The sequence below is a fragment of the Pipra filicauda genome, unplaced genomic scaffold (assembly GCF_003945595.2).
Source record: "Pipra filicauda isolate LSUMZ 115617 unplaced genomic scaffold, ASM394559v2 scaffold115_size4368891_pilon, whole genome shotgun sequence".
NCBI classification, from domain to species: domain Eukaryota; kingdom Metazoa; phylum Chordata; class Aves; order Passeriformes; family Pipridae; genus Pipra; species Pipra filicauda.
In genome coordinates, this window is record NW_024103607.1 from 3,527,990 (window position 1) to 3,542,616 (window position 14,627).

General features: G+C 40.5%; 1 protein-coding gene across 4 annotated transcripts in view; it reads right to left on the minus strand.

Annotated features, from left to right (window-relative positions):
• The window catches only part of MYO16 (myosin XVI), a 361,410-nt gene that overhangs the window by 42,549 nt on the left and 304,234 nt on the right, over positions 1 to 14,627 (minus strand). For all 4 annotated transcript variants that reach the window (XM_027743477.2, XM_027743481.2, XM_027743479.2 and 1 more), the window contains exons 30-32: positions 9,735 to 9,981; positions 7,618 to 7,925; positions 4,628 to 5,830 (exon numbers count right to left, since the gene is read on the minus strand). In XM_027743477.2, coding sequence (XP_027599278.2) covers positions 4,628 to 5,830; positions 7,618 to 7,925; positions 9,735 to 9,981 — 1,758 coding nt within the window. The remainder of the gene's footprint in view (positions 1 to 4,627; positions 5,831 to 7,617; positions 7,926 to 9,734; positions 9,982 to 14,627) is intronic.

Here is a 14,627-nt window from a genome sequence, read left to right on the forward strand (position 1 = left end):
TCTGGATTCAAGTCTCATTTTGTAAGGAGTAAAAACAAACCCCTGTCTAACAATATGGCTGCAGTTTCAATGACAACTCTTTTCAACCTTGGAGAAATCACTTTATTCTGTAATGGTTCTCACCTGTAACAGTTCTGCTTATTTGAACTATAAACTCCGCAGAGCAGAAAACTTCACTTATTACACGAGGTATTTTGCATGAAATTGCATACTATATGATCCTGATCAGTGCTTGAACCAGTAGACAATACTGTTGCATAAAAAAAGTGGCCAGGCTAACCCACCAGGTAATGAAAGTTGTAGCCATTTGATTTTTTTGTTGTTGCCTTTGTGAAAGAAGAGTGCTCTCAGTTCAGTTCACAATAACTCTTCAGCCCATCAGAAAACCACAAATGTGTTCTACTGCAATTCTGGATGAGCTTTTCTCACAAAGGGGTCAGATGCCAAAAGGACATCAGTGTTCTCAGGTCCTGAAATTACTCCTCCAGGCAAGAGGGAGGCATGTTGGGGGATCTCTTTGTTTTGTACTATATTGGCTGGAGGCTTTTATCTCCAAGGCTGATGATCCTACACTGAAACTTCCTGATTCCCATAAGTTACTCTCCATGACTTCAAAATGGCCCACAGTTTTACTTTCTGGTTTTAGTTAAGATTGCTGGTAGGTTATAACTTATGGAAAAAAATGAAACTGCACATTATAGAGTGCTGCTCTAGGCCATGTCTTCAACTTTAATGAATTTCTATTAATTTTTTTTTTACCGTATCATCTCCTATAAATAAAATACTACAAATGACAGAAAGAAAGGGAGGAGTCCTCCAGGAATGTAATATGCAGTGGGCAATAGGTGATAAAAAAATCAGAAAGTAACACGTGACATCTTCTAATTTTACATAACATGTAAAGAGTCAACTCAGATGACTGCCATCTTATTACTTTGGATGAAAGGTTAAATAATATTTTTCCAGCTGTTACCCTAGAAAATAGATAAAGACATAAAAAATGGCAAATTGTAGAAACACACACACCCCTGTATTTTAGTTACTTTCAATCCATACACTCATCATTGAACTATTCATATGTAACTGCACTTAGTATACAGTAGCTTCCTAGTTCATAAAATATTGATTCAGGGTTTTTATTGTGTATCTTTCTTGAACTTTGATCTTTCATACTTAGTGCTGCCTTGATGAAATATTCAGAAGTACATTTTCGCTCTGAAAGGTAAATTTAAAGGGTTTTTACAGTAGCCCCTCTTAATGCACTAGCTTCAACTCACATGAGACCCAAGCTGAACTCTATCTTGGTCACATTTAGTTGATAATTGCATTTTCAAAAATCTTCCATCCCATAGCAACTTTTTTTTTTAAGGTAAATTTACTTGTGTGGAGTAGGTTTACCACAATTCCTCACCAAATACATTAAAAGAGCCTTGAGAACATACATCCAAAGAACTGACTTTAATAGTTACTTACCAGCAGATAAAAATATACAACCTATATAATAAAACAAGACTCCCAACTTACAAAAACAAAACAAAACCAACCACAAAACCAATGAAAAACCCTCAAAAAGCTTTCTACATATATATATGTAGGCAGCGAATGTCATTAAGTAATTTTGCCAAAGCAAGCAACATTACCACAATAACTCCTTTACTAATTTCATCAATTTGCATACTTAGAATAACAAACAAAACATTCTCTTGAGGTTGAGAATTCATGAAGTCTCAGTTCATAGCTCATTCAACATACAGGACTGAATTCAGCATTCAGGAACAAGCAAGGTCCAGCTAAAGATTTTGCAAGGTCTGGAGTATTCACAAGGGTTCCGCCCACCATGGTTTCTCTGATAGCTCCACCTGGTCATTAACTTTCATGAAACCTATAAAAACTCAATTAATTTTGAGACCTTTATCTCCGTGTCGTGTTTGGTTGAAAGCAGTTTTTGGCTGAAGGCTGTCAAAGTTCTTAGGGACAGAGAGGTAGGGTGTCACACAGACATATATATATATGTAGAGCAAGAACGAGGAAAAACAGCAGCAGGCCCACTGCTTCTATTTTATTATAGAAGCAGTGGGCCTGCTTCTATTTTATTATAGCTGCATAAATCAGGATATGATACTAAAATCACTGGAACAGTACATATTTAAGAAAATAGGCAATGAATAATATGAGAATCCATCCTGTTCTCTACTGTTTTGTTTCGTATTTCTAAAGTAGGACTTGGGCTTCCCCCCAGAAGGTGGCATATCAAGAGCCCAGTGGAGGTACATATACACCGATGCATGCAGCATGGGCAACAGGAGGAGCTGGAACACACTGTGCAGCTGGAAAACTATGATATAGTTGAAATCACGGAAATGTGGTGAGATGACTCAACAACTGCAGTGGATGAGCTATAAACTCTTCAGAAGAAGAGACAGGCAAGGAAGGAGAGGTGGTGGGGTAGCTCTGTATGTTACAGAGTGTTTTGACAGTCTTGATGACTGTGGTTAAAGGCTTGAGTGTTTATGCATAAAGAATCACAGATTACGGTAGCAAGGCAGATATATCATGGTGGGAGTCTGTTATAGATTGCTCTACCAGGAAGAAGGGGCAGATAAAATATTCTAAAAGCAGCTGGGAAAAGACTCACTAGCCCTTCTTCTAATGCAGGACTTTGAACTGGTGAGTGACCTAACTAGGGAAGGTGCCCTGCTGGACCTGCTGTTTGTGAACAGAAAAGGACTAGCGGATGATGTGGTGCTTGGAGGCCATTTTGGGCACAGGGATCACAAAATATAAGTTTTTGATTGTCAGAGAAGTCAGGAGAGCAGTCAGCAGAACTGCTACCTTGGAGTTTTGGAGGGCAGACTTCGGCCTCTTCAGGAAACTACTTGATGAGCTCCTTGTGAGGCAGTCCTGAAGGAGTCCAGGAAGGCTGGACATGTTTTAGGAAAGAAATCTTAAAAGCACAGGAGTAGGCCACCCCCATGTGCCAAAAGGGTGCCCTCCAGTAACATGATGACAAGTTGGGTGGGAGTGTTATAGGACAGGAAGGCTCTGCAGAGGGATATGGATAGACTGGATCAATGGATTGAGGCCAACAGTACAAAGTTCAAAAAGGACAAGTGTTGGGTCCTGTGCTTGGATCACAACAGCCCCATGAAGTGCTACAGTCTGAGGGCAGAGCGGCTGGAAAGCTGCCCAGCAGAAAAGGACCTGGGGATGCTGGTTGAACATGATCCAGCAGTGTGCTCAGGTGGCCAAAGAGGCCAGTGGCATCCTGGCTTGTATGAGAAACACAGGCCAGCAGGACCAGGGCAGTGATTGTGCCTCCATACTCAGCACTGGAGAGGCCACACCTCAAACCCTGTGTTCACTTTTGGGCCTCTCACTACAAGAAAGACATTGATGAGCTGTAGTATGTTCCAGAGAAAGGCAATGGAGCTGGTAAAGGATCTGGAGCACAAGTCTTAGGAGGAGTGGCTGAGGGAGCTGGGGTTGCTTGGCCTGGCGAAAAAAAAGGCTCACCACTCTCTACAACTACCTGAAAGGAGGTTGTAGTGAGGTGGAGGCTAGTTTCTTCTTCCAAGTAACAAGGGATAGGACAAGAGGAAATGGCCTCAAGTTGTGCTAGAGAAGGTTTAAATTGGATATTAGGGAAAATGTCCTCACAGAAAGGGTTGCCAATTATTGGAACAGGCTGCCCAGAAAAGTGCTGGAGTCACCATCTCTGAAATATTTAAAACATGCATAGATGTGGCACTTAGGGACATGGTTTAGTGGTAGATGTGGCAGTGTTGGTTTCATAGTTGGACTCCATGATCCTAAAGTTCTTTTCAAACCTAATCAATTCTATGATTCTATATTGCCTATTTTGAATACGCTGCACACAGCTCTTGCTTAAGACAAGCTGTTTGGACAGACAGAAGTGTCGAAGCAGAGAAAACAGTCTAGAGGTTTTCTCACTCTGAATTTTGTGTTTGGGAGATGCTACAATGAGGAGAAATTTCTATATAAAATGTACTGAATATTTTCAATACGAGAGTTATTTTTTTTTTAATCAGAAAAGTGATGTGAAGACTGAAGTCAGTGTTGTAATTGAGATGCAGAACTGCTATTTACTTTTAACTTTTTAAATTTTCTTCACTGCATAGCTCTCTGACTATGCTTAATTTAGGAGAATAATGAAGGCTGTATCAACAAATTCAGAACTTCATGGAACTGAAATAACGGAACTTAAAAAGAAAGACTTCAAATAAAGTACATTTACCAAACATCTAGCCATATATTTCATTCAAAATATTTTTATAGATTGATAACATAAATTCATTTTCACACAATGCAACATCTGTGTTTATTTTATTGAAACAGCTAGAATGTTAAAAAACATTTAAATTTCTGTCATACAAACATTTTGGTAAAAGAAAAGTTAATATCTCAAACAAAACCTTAAGACCTATAATTTTTATATGAAATGTTTTTGTATGTGTTTCTTATGACTACAACAGGCCTTTCTTTAAAAAAACCCACAAACTAAACAAGGTTTTCATTTTGTATTTTTGCCCAGTCTATCAGCTTGAAATGTAAGAAAGTTTTGATGCAAAAGACATGAACAATACAAAAGCACAGAGAACTGTCTTACCTTCTGGCTCCCTGATCTTACGTCCTGCTGCAGATTTTCGTAGCACGCTCCGTCCTGAGTTGAACAAGCTAGTTAACTCATCAAGGGGACTGGTCAATGACCTTGAGTTTGTAGGGCTGTATGGAAATGAAGATGATGAATTTGAGTTCAATTTCCTGTGATCTGCTCTTGCCACCTTTGGGGAGTAAGGCAGTTTGGAGAATGGAGAAGATGAGCATCCAAGCTGAGCAGGATTGGGTCTCTGAGGTACTTTTGACAGATCTGAGTTTGTACCTGCTTTCCCTGTATTAATCAGAAAACTAGAGCAAGTCTCTGGAGGAGATGCAAAATGTGTGGAAGCCCGGTAGGAAATAGGAGGTGGCACAGGAGGAGGGGGTGGTGGGAGAGGAGGAGGTGGTGTGGAAGGTGGAGTCACTCTGCTGGAAACATTGAACACCACCAAGCCTGGAGATGCTGGTCTTTCATTCTCCCCTTTTTGGCCTTTGGAGTATTGAGGTGATAATGGACTTGAGCCTTCTGACTGCACAGGGTATTTTAGGTTGGTTTCCAAGACAGGAAGCTTTTTGACCTCTAGTGGTGTTAAAGGTGATTCATCAGAAGCAGGTGAACATGTGACAGGGGTTGGAGGGAATACAAGAAGTGGTGGTCTGTGGGGGAGCAAGTTAGGGAAAGGGGCTGGAATGTCACAGGAGTCTTTATAGATCAAAGCTGCTTGGCTGTTTCCATCCAGTGTTCCATCTTCAACATTAACATTTTTTTTGCTTTCAAACAACAGAGGAGGAGATCCAGTCACTATTGGAATTATTCCATTACCACTGCTTCCTTCTTCTGGTAGAAAATACTTCATTTCTTCATATACAGACTCTCCTTGTTCTGGACTTTCTCCTTCAGCAGAACTGCTTTTGATTGCATTCCCTACCATTTCAATATAGACAGGCTCATTTTCCTCCTCTTCTTGCGACATACAGAGATTCAACACACCATGTTGTGGCCCATCAGCAGAAGCTGCTCTCTGCACTGTCACAGAGTCATATCCACCTGGTTTAACTACTGTGCTTGCTTTTTTTACATCCCCAGGCTTTTGGCCAGGTATTTCTTCATACGACCCGCTAAGTTTTGTATTGGGACTTCGTTTTGGTTTTCTAGGAGGTATTTTTTTCATGGTACTATAGTCATCACTGTGTGGCCTTGGACGGGTCAGTACTAGGAAAGTGAAAAATGTCTGTGTTATTAACAGATCAAAGTCAGTTTTTTTCTTATACAAGTCTAGTACTTTAAGCCCTCAAATGCTGCCCATTTAGTTTTACAATGAGCTGCAGTCACAAACACAGGGGTGCAGGCAAAAGTATAAATACTTCTATGAACAAAATGCAGAACTTTCAGCTTCCAAACTACAGGCCTTTGCTACCTAGGCATATAATCAGCTTTGGTAGTCTCTACTGCCACTAAAAGATGAGAACTCACACCTGAGGAGGTATATTTTGAATCCAAATGTGCATTACAGGATCTGTAACAGATGGGAATACGTGCTTGTTTCTCCTTGTGCTCTAAGAGAGAGGGGTATGCTTTTAACTAGGACTTTCAGCATTTTAACTAGGACTGACATTGACACGTGATTGCCAGTAACTGAAGTATCCTCCTTTTATGTAATATCTATAAAAATCTAATTATAGGCAGATATTATGCCCACCTCTTCTTTTGTACTGCAAGTGTGGAAATAATTTATAACATTAGGGAATCCCATAGCCTAAGGGCAAATCCCCAACTGAGTATACAGTTAACTAAACTAGATGTCTTTTCATAGCCACTAGGCATGTATGGAGTGGAGACACTAGATACCTAGATGATTGGTCTTTTAAGATCAAAATTAGATGGTGTAAATCAGAGCTGGTTTTGGACAAAAAATCAGGAAACTAACATAATTCTTTCAAAATGAGTATATGGTAGGGAAACTTGCCCTATTGTTTCATACATAGAAGAACTCCTAAGTTCTTTTGTGAGTATATACAAGTTTAGTTTTAAGACCACCACATATAAATTGCCATTCTTTCAAAAACCCTCTGCTAGGACTTTTTGGTTAAATCTCTTGCAGAGTTGGGCACACGAAGATGAAGTCACTAGAGACCTCCTTAAACCATACTGGTTTAAAACTATATTGGACATAGTTCCTCTCTCCTTACACAGAGGGAGAGTTTAAGAACAATGGACTTGCATCTAATGCACTGGACATCAGAACAGTAATAATTTTGCAAGAGGGACCTGCGAATGTTTTCATCCATTGTATGCAAGACTAGGGAATGGTTATATAGAGCTTTAAACCCAACCTGGAGGATCTTTCCTGATAAGCTTAGAAGATCTTCTACACAAAGCATGACAAGTCAGGCTTATCAAGGAAAGCAGAATGCATTCCTTCCCTTCATCTTCTACTCATTCACTTCAAGGGTGAAGAAGAATAGAACAACTAAGCTAAAAATCATGCTATGTGCACCATAATGCACTGAGACACTTGAGGACTTTTGCAACACCGTCCTTCTAAACAGAATAAAAATTACTGTAAGCAAATTATGGCAAAAAAACCAAAAAGGCATAAACCCTCCTGAATGCATAAGTTATTCATATGAACATATGGAAAAGGTAGCAGAAAGTTTAATGTTTAAGTAGGTGAAATTCAAGATTCGAGCATTCTATTTTAGCAATGCAAGATAGTTTAAAAGGTGAAATAAAATGGTCAGTGGGGTAGAATAGCTCAAGTTAATAGATAATTTGTTTCTAGAGGGAGTTTTACAAACTAGGCAATCAGAACACATGAGTATTATTTGCTGATTTGGGAACAAATGACAAATTGGCTAATTTTATTTACTGCCACCAAAATATTTCAAGGAAGCAGGACCTTTCAAAGGCCCTTTGGTGTGTTTAAAAGGATCAAAGTGAAAAGAATAAATCAATAACTCAGAGTAACATTTGTGACTGTCTCTGCCTTTATGCCTAACCTTCATTAGCCGTTTCCTTAGAAGCTGCCGACAAGCAAGCACTAACAGCCTCATAGGAGGCACTCAGTCGTGTGTTGGGGTCCCTCTTTGGTTTGGGAGGAGGCTGTTTCCTTGGTGATGGCAGGCTACTGCTATCGTCCATGCTGAAAACAGAGTGCAGGGAGGGGGATCTGATGGATGACCCAGTCACAGAATGTACCAAGCTGTCCACTGCCATGGGGACAGGGACGGAGCTGGAATGAAAGTGCTTAGGCGTTCGACAGCCGGCAAAGCTGTCCTCAGAGACCTTCCCACCCTTGTCTTCAGCTCTGAAAACACAGAAAAAAGGCCCAGATGCATTATTCAAGCAATAACAATGAACCTGTTCATGCAAACATAACAACAGCTTTTTGGTAAACAATCTCACAACTCCCCTGCTGTGTCGAGGGGATGTGTGTAGTAATCTTCTGACAAACAAATCCAGATCAAGCTGCTAGCTTTCTTCCATTTCCTGTTTCATGATAAATCAGGGCACAGGCCCCTTTTCACACAAACGCACCCGTGCTTAAGCAGTTTCATATTGTTGATCAGACATTCGCTGAATGAATTGTTCACACTTTGATTGCTACACACAATCAAAAGCTGGGTTTTCAATCTGAATGATAATTTCAGGGAAACCCATTTTAATAGAAAGTTACTGAGGCAGCAAATACTGAGCCTTTATCATTATTTTCTAAAAAGATAACTATAAATTCCATTTGGATAATGCAAATCTTTAAAATATTAGATGACCGTTTTAACCAGCTATATTGGCTGCTTGAACAATTCCACCCATATATATATATATTCCAGTTTAAACTTAATTATTCATTATCACCTTTAGCAATAAGTGTTATTATTATGACATTATGCTTAGTTGTTTCAATTGAAATTTGGGAATTTTACTTTCTCTATTTTTTTCCTTTTTTTTTGAATACATACTGAGAATAATGTTCCAGCTGCTTCCAACAAATTGATTTTTAACAAAAATTCTTTTAACATTTTACTCTTCCAAGAATCAGAACATTGAAACCTTTTCCACTTAGAGTAGTAATGTATTAGATGGAAGATGTCTATACTGTAATTTTACAAACAAATCCCCAAGTATTTGTCTTTTTAAATTGTATTTCTGCATGGCAAATCACCAGCAGAGCTGAAATTCATACACAGGATATAGCCAGCTGCCCATGTAGCAAATGAAATAGCACAAGATGAAAGCATGGTGCTCAGTGGATAATTTGTTTTCACTGTAATGTTTAATTACAGTCTTTCCTACAAAGGCATTTCCTGCAATATATAATCACTGGGATATTTGAAGCTAATTAAGCAGATGCACTGCCATTTTCACTTTAATAAAAGTCACTGACAAAAGCAATGAAAACAAAGGGAGTTGTTCTGGTTGAAAATTAAGTTCCTACGGAAAAATAAACATTTATATATCCAGCAAGTTATAGACACATTCTTGCTATTGACACATACCGATTAACTGCAAATGCTAACTCTGCCCATTCAGCTGTCTGAGAGAAAAGAGATCAGGGACTCAGTTCCTAGAGAAAGGGTTTCCAGCATTTACTGGACTCGTAAAATAGGTACTCCTGATGGGAGTTAAACAAAAAACATTTGCCCATTTTTAAATAAAAGGATCCTCCTCACAATCAATCTCCTTAGTTCAATGTGTAATCAGAATTTCTTACTATGGACTTTATGGTATTTTAACACTTTCTTAGCTGTTTTTCACTATCTCAGCAATTTCTCAAGGTTGGAATTTTAAGTTGGAGGAATTTTTCTTTTGCTTGACTTGATGAATGTTAAACTATAATCTATTTATCATAGAATTAGAAAATATTTCTGTAAAAAAAATCCAGAGACTTTTACAAGTTCCTCTAAAGCTCAGTGTCCCCTGAATAGGATATAGCTGTTTCCTTAAGTTTCTAGACTTAAGGAAATACAGAAAAAAATATGACCTAATGTTTAATTGGGCTGAGTATATTATCCTCTTGCAATTCCTCAGTCATTTCTATGGTCTTCTAAGCAGAGCAAGAAATTCCAAAAACTGAATAGACATGTTATGTCTTTACAGCAGGTGTTTCTTATCTTACCTTTTGTGGCCTTCTTCTGGCCTATTTCTAGCCTCTGACTTTTCCCTGTGGTAAGCAGCATTCATCTCATTGCGGAGACGGTCATTTTCCCGGGCAATGTCAGCAGCATTTTGAATAACCAAGGCGTCGTATGTTTTCAATCCCATATCCTCAGCGTTCTGCAAGAAGCTTTTGATTGAGGTGACCTCTTGCTGTTTGATGCTCATCTTCTGTAGCAAGCGCTGGCGAGCTAGAAATCCTCTGACAACTACCATAGCAGAAGGAGAAAATATGGACCAATGAAAGACAATTAATAACTTAATATTACTGCATGTTCTACTGTAAATATGAGCAAGTCAAGTTAAGTCAATGTCTTATACAAAGACTGAAAGAAATATGACAGCATATAAATAACATAGTAAAATGGAACTCTTTCTCTTTTCTGCTGCCAGTGCTTAAAACAAAGTAGTGACAGTAAATTCATAAATTTGAGCTATCACAACTCAAAATGTTTACTTTCAGTGAATGTCATTTTTTATTATGTTACAACTGAAACTTAGATGCATTTTACAGATTGTAAAAGCATACATTTATATTGCAAAGGTTTGTTTCAAAATAAAAGCTTGGATAAACGAATTGCATTGAATGCAGTAGCAATTAAATGATAGTTTGCTTTTGGTAGCTTTGAAAAAATGTTTTAAATATTTCAGTGTACTTAAAATCCCATCAAAACCAACAAGAGATTTTTTCGTTTGACTTAAAGACCTTTCATTGCTCATTTCCTTTCAGCAAAAACAATTAGATTAATTTAATGCAAATTTCTCAAATGTATCTGTCACATCATGTCTGCATTTTTCAGTTTAAAATTTTCATCTACATTGCATCAGCTTCATGTACCTATTAGACCTGTTCTTCACACTCTTTGTCAGCGTTATGCTGGGAAAAAATTTTTGTGGATCTCCTATAATAGCTTTCTGTACAACTTTCCTAAGTATGTACCCTCCTTACAACAAATCCCACCCAACCTGAATATCACCTAGTCCCCTGGGTTTTCAGAAGTACACAGCTGATTAGAAAGGTACAGGGACCTCTGTGGCCATGATGAATTCAGCGCCATTTTAATCACTGCACCTGCAACAGGTGATACTAATATTCTCAGAGCATATTTTTTAGCTTAGAAGGAAGACACAAGCTAAGTGAAGGTACTGTATTTGTGTGAGTGGGGTTTTTTTAAGTTCCACAAGATCGTGTTTCTTTCCAGATCTAGAACCACTGCTGTGTACCTCACAAGGAAGAACCTGTTTAAGAATTATTTGCCTTTTGCCTTAAATACTGTTGGTTTTCAGTACATCAACTTACATGTACCAAAACCAGGTCAAACTTCATCATTGCTTATTACGGTTCCTCTAAATCTGTTTGTAGTGGTTTGGACCTTGTTTTCCCCAGAGGCCAAGAGAAGTGGTAGACCCCAAGGGGTGGAAACCCCTGGAAGTTTTGAAGTTCTGCCCAATGGGCGCTCCTGCAGAAATGTAAACATACCACAACCAGACCGGAAAAGAAGAGTTGTAGTTTTGTTGTAGGAGAGGTGGCCATGTTGTAGAGCCACGAGGTAGGGGCTCTGAGCCCCTTGGGGCCTCTGGCCCCCTCCCAGCCCCTGGCTGGGGGCTGCAGGGACCTGGAACAGCATAAAGCTGGGCTAGGTGCCTGTAGTATGCCGGGAGATGTTTTCTCCATGGGCACAGAGCAGCAGCCGACGCTGACCAGAGAAACGGTGGCAGAGAGCCAGAGATAAGGACCTGAACTGGAGGAGCAGCAGAAGCAACATGCAGCACTGCAGAGGAGACTCCTGGAAGGAGAGCCGAGGAAAGGAGAGCCAAGAGACAGAGTTCTGGGGGTAAGACTGTACCACACTCCCCCAAAACTCCCTTGAGACCCCTCTTGGAGAAGAGGGACATGGACTCCTATTTTGGAGAGCAGTTTTAGACATGCAGCACCGGAGAGAGAGAGGAGCTGAGAAGCTCAGAGCGTCCTGGAGCTGGACCGGGACGGCCAGATGGAATGCGGGGGGAGTTGACCTTGGCTCCCCCCTTTGCACTGCTGCCACGGTGGCAGCCTGAGAGACAGGGCACAGAGGCCCTGCAAGAGATACCAGACCGTCACGAAGACCCCCCTGTGTCTTCGTGATATGACGTGGTGATACGACCTTGTCTGGGGTTACGAAGCCCACGGAAGACCCCTCGGTTGTGAGGCGATGGGGCCGGGGGAGCTTGAATACCTCCCTCGTGGATGCTGGCAGAAATCCAGCTATCAGTTGCTGCATGCATGAGAAGAAGAAACCTGCTGCCTCAGAAGATGCTGCTGTTTAAGGACTGGAAGGGATCTGTCCTTCTTTCCCTCCTGGACTTTTATTTGGAGGGGAGAAGAGATCTGATCCATTGTAAATACATATGTCATGGTAGAGATAGTTTGTGATCATGTGTATAATGTGATGTTATATTTATTTGTACAGTCATTGTAATATATTCCCTTTTCCCCACTTTGAGTCTGGTGTGTTTTGTCTGGAAAAACCCATCTCACATTAGGTTGAGATGTGGGAGGGGGAATGGAGCTAGGGAATTGGATTTTGGGACTATCTCAAACCATGACATAAATGGTAGCAGAGGATGGTTGCGAACCATCGAGGGAGAAAGATAAGAGCCATGATGCTTGAGGTAACAGAAAGAGTTTTCCAGACAAAACACAGACTGTACCATTGTAGTGAAAGTAAGCCTATAGTAATGTAAGTTAAGTATTAAGAGTAGAGTTAAGTTTGTGATAATGCTATGTTGATATGTAGTAGAGAGATTTTGATTATATTTTAGTTTATTGAAGATTGCATGTTGATAAGAGTTTTTTTTCAGTTGTTGTGATATGTTGACATTTCGCAGGAGCGAGGGGTGGAGTGTTGTCGTGGTTTGGACCTTGTTTTCCCCAGAGGCTAAGAGAAGTGGTAGACCCCAAGGGGTGGAAACCCCTGGAAGTTTTGAAGTTCTGCCCAATGGGCGCTCCTGCAGAAATGTAAACATACCACAACCAGACCGGAAAAGAAGAGTTGTAGTTTTGGTTGTTGTAGGAGAGGTGGCCATGTTGTAGAGCCACGAGGAAGGGGCTCTGAGCCCCTTGGGGCCTCTGGCCCCCTCCCAGCCCCTGGCTGGGGGCTGCAGGGACCTGGAACAGCATAAAGCTGGGCTAGGTGCCTGTAGTATGCCGGGAGATGTTTTCTCCATGGGCACAGAGCAGCAGCCGACGCTGACCAGAGAAACGGTGGCAGAGAGCCAGAGATAAGGACCTGAACTGGAGGAGCAGCAGAAGCAACATGCAGCACCGCAGAGGAGACTCCTGGAAGGAGAGCCGAGGAAAGGAGAGCCAGCAGCTGAGAGCTACAGAGTTCTTGGGGGTAAGACTGATACCAGATCCCCTAAAACTCCCTTGAGACCCCTCTTGGAGAAGAGGGACATGGACTCCTATTTTGGAGAGCAGTTTTAGACATGCAGCACCAGAGAGAGAGAGGAGCTGAGAAGCTCAGAGCGTCCTGGAGCTGGACCGGGACGGCCAGATGGAATGTGGGGGGAGTTGACCTTGGCTCTCCCCCCCTTGCACTGCTGCCACGGTGGCAGCCTGAGAGACAGGGCACAGAGGCCCTGCAAGAGATACCAGACCGTCACGAAGACCCCCCTGTGTCTTCGTGATATGACGTGGTGATACGACCTTGTCTGGGGTTACGAAGCCCACGGAAGACCCCTCGGTTGTGAGGCGATGGGGCCGAGGGAGCTTGAATACCTCCCTCGTGGATGCTGGCAGAAAGCCAGCTATCAGCTGCTGCATGCATGAGGAGAAACCTGCTGCATTAGAAGATCCTGCTGCTTAAGGACTGGAAGGGATCTGTCCTTCTTTCCCTCCTGGACTTTTATTTGGAGGGGAGAGGAGATCTGATCCATTGTAAATACATATGTCATGGTAGAGATAGTTGTGATCGTGTGTATAATGTGATATGGTATTTATTTGTACAGTCATTGTAATATATTCCCTTTTCCCCATTTGGAGTCTGGTGTGTTTTTGTCTGGAAAAACCCATCTCACATTAGGTTGAGATGTGGGAGGGGGAATAGAGCTAGGGAATTGGATTTTGGGGCTATCTCAAACCATGACACTGTTTAACTGAAAGTTTTTCATAAGTGAAGTTAGCAGGCAATAGCATATTTATGATGTTTGTTTGAGTTTGGGGAAAAATACTGAAAATGTTAATATTAAGATTGCAAGATAAAAGATTTGTTCATTAGGCCTTTTGAACAATGTAATTAAATTGAGATTTGGGAACACTGAAGAACATTAAATAACAGAGTCAAGCTGAAATAATCTAAAGGAAAATGTCAACAGAGAAAGATACAACTAGTCTTCTATGAATATAAGATGCTATTGAATAAAATAAACAGCTAAAGCATAGGGTAATGTAAGGTATTTTCTATCACCTTCTATGTTCTTGTTTAGATACTAAAAATAAGATTTTTTTAGAGATGCTCAGTGTCCAGCTGATGAGATAAAAGAAAGGTTAACGCTAACACACTAATACTGGTTCTATACAAAGTTCACTGGGTTTGAAAGTATTCAAGTTTAGGTACTTTGAAATAATTTATAATAGGAAGTTTTGAAGGTTTACACTTTTATAATCACAACCACCCATGCCATTTTCAATTCCTTTACTCATGTTCCATAAAATCTGACTTCTTTAAACCCTGAAACAGTAATGCACTTACCCAATTTAGTTGAAAAGGAAATTAATAGAACAGTTATTTGTTGAGAATTTTATGAGAGTATTCACACTGGATATACATGTGAGTCTGAATCCAAATGTTGCTGTTGTGAAAGAATGAATATA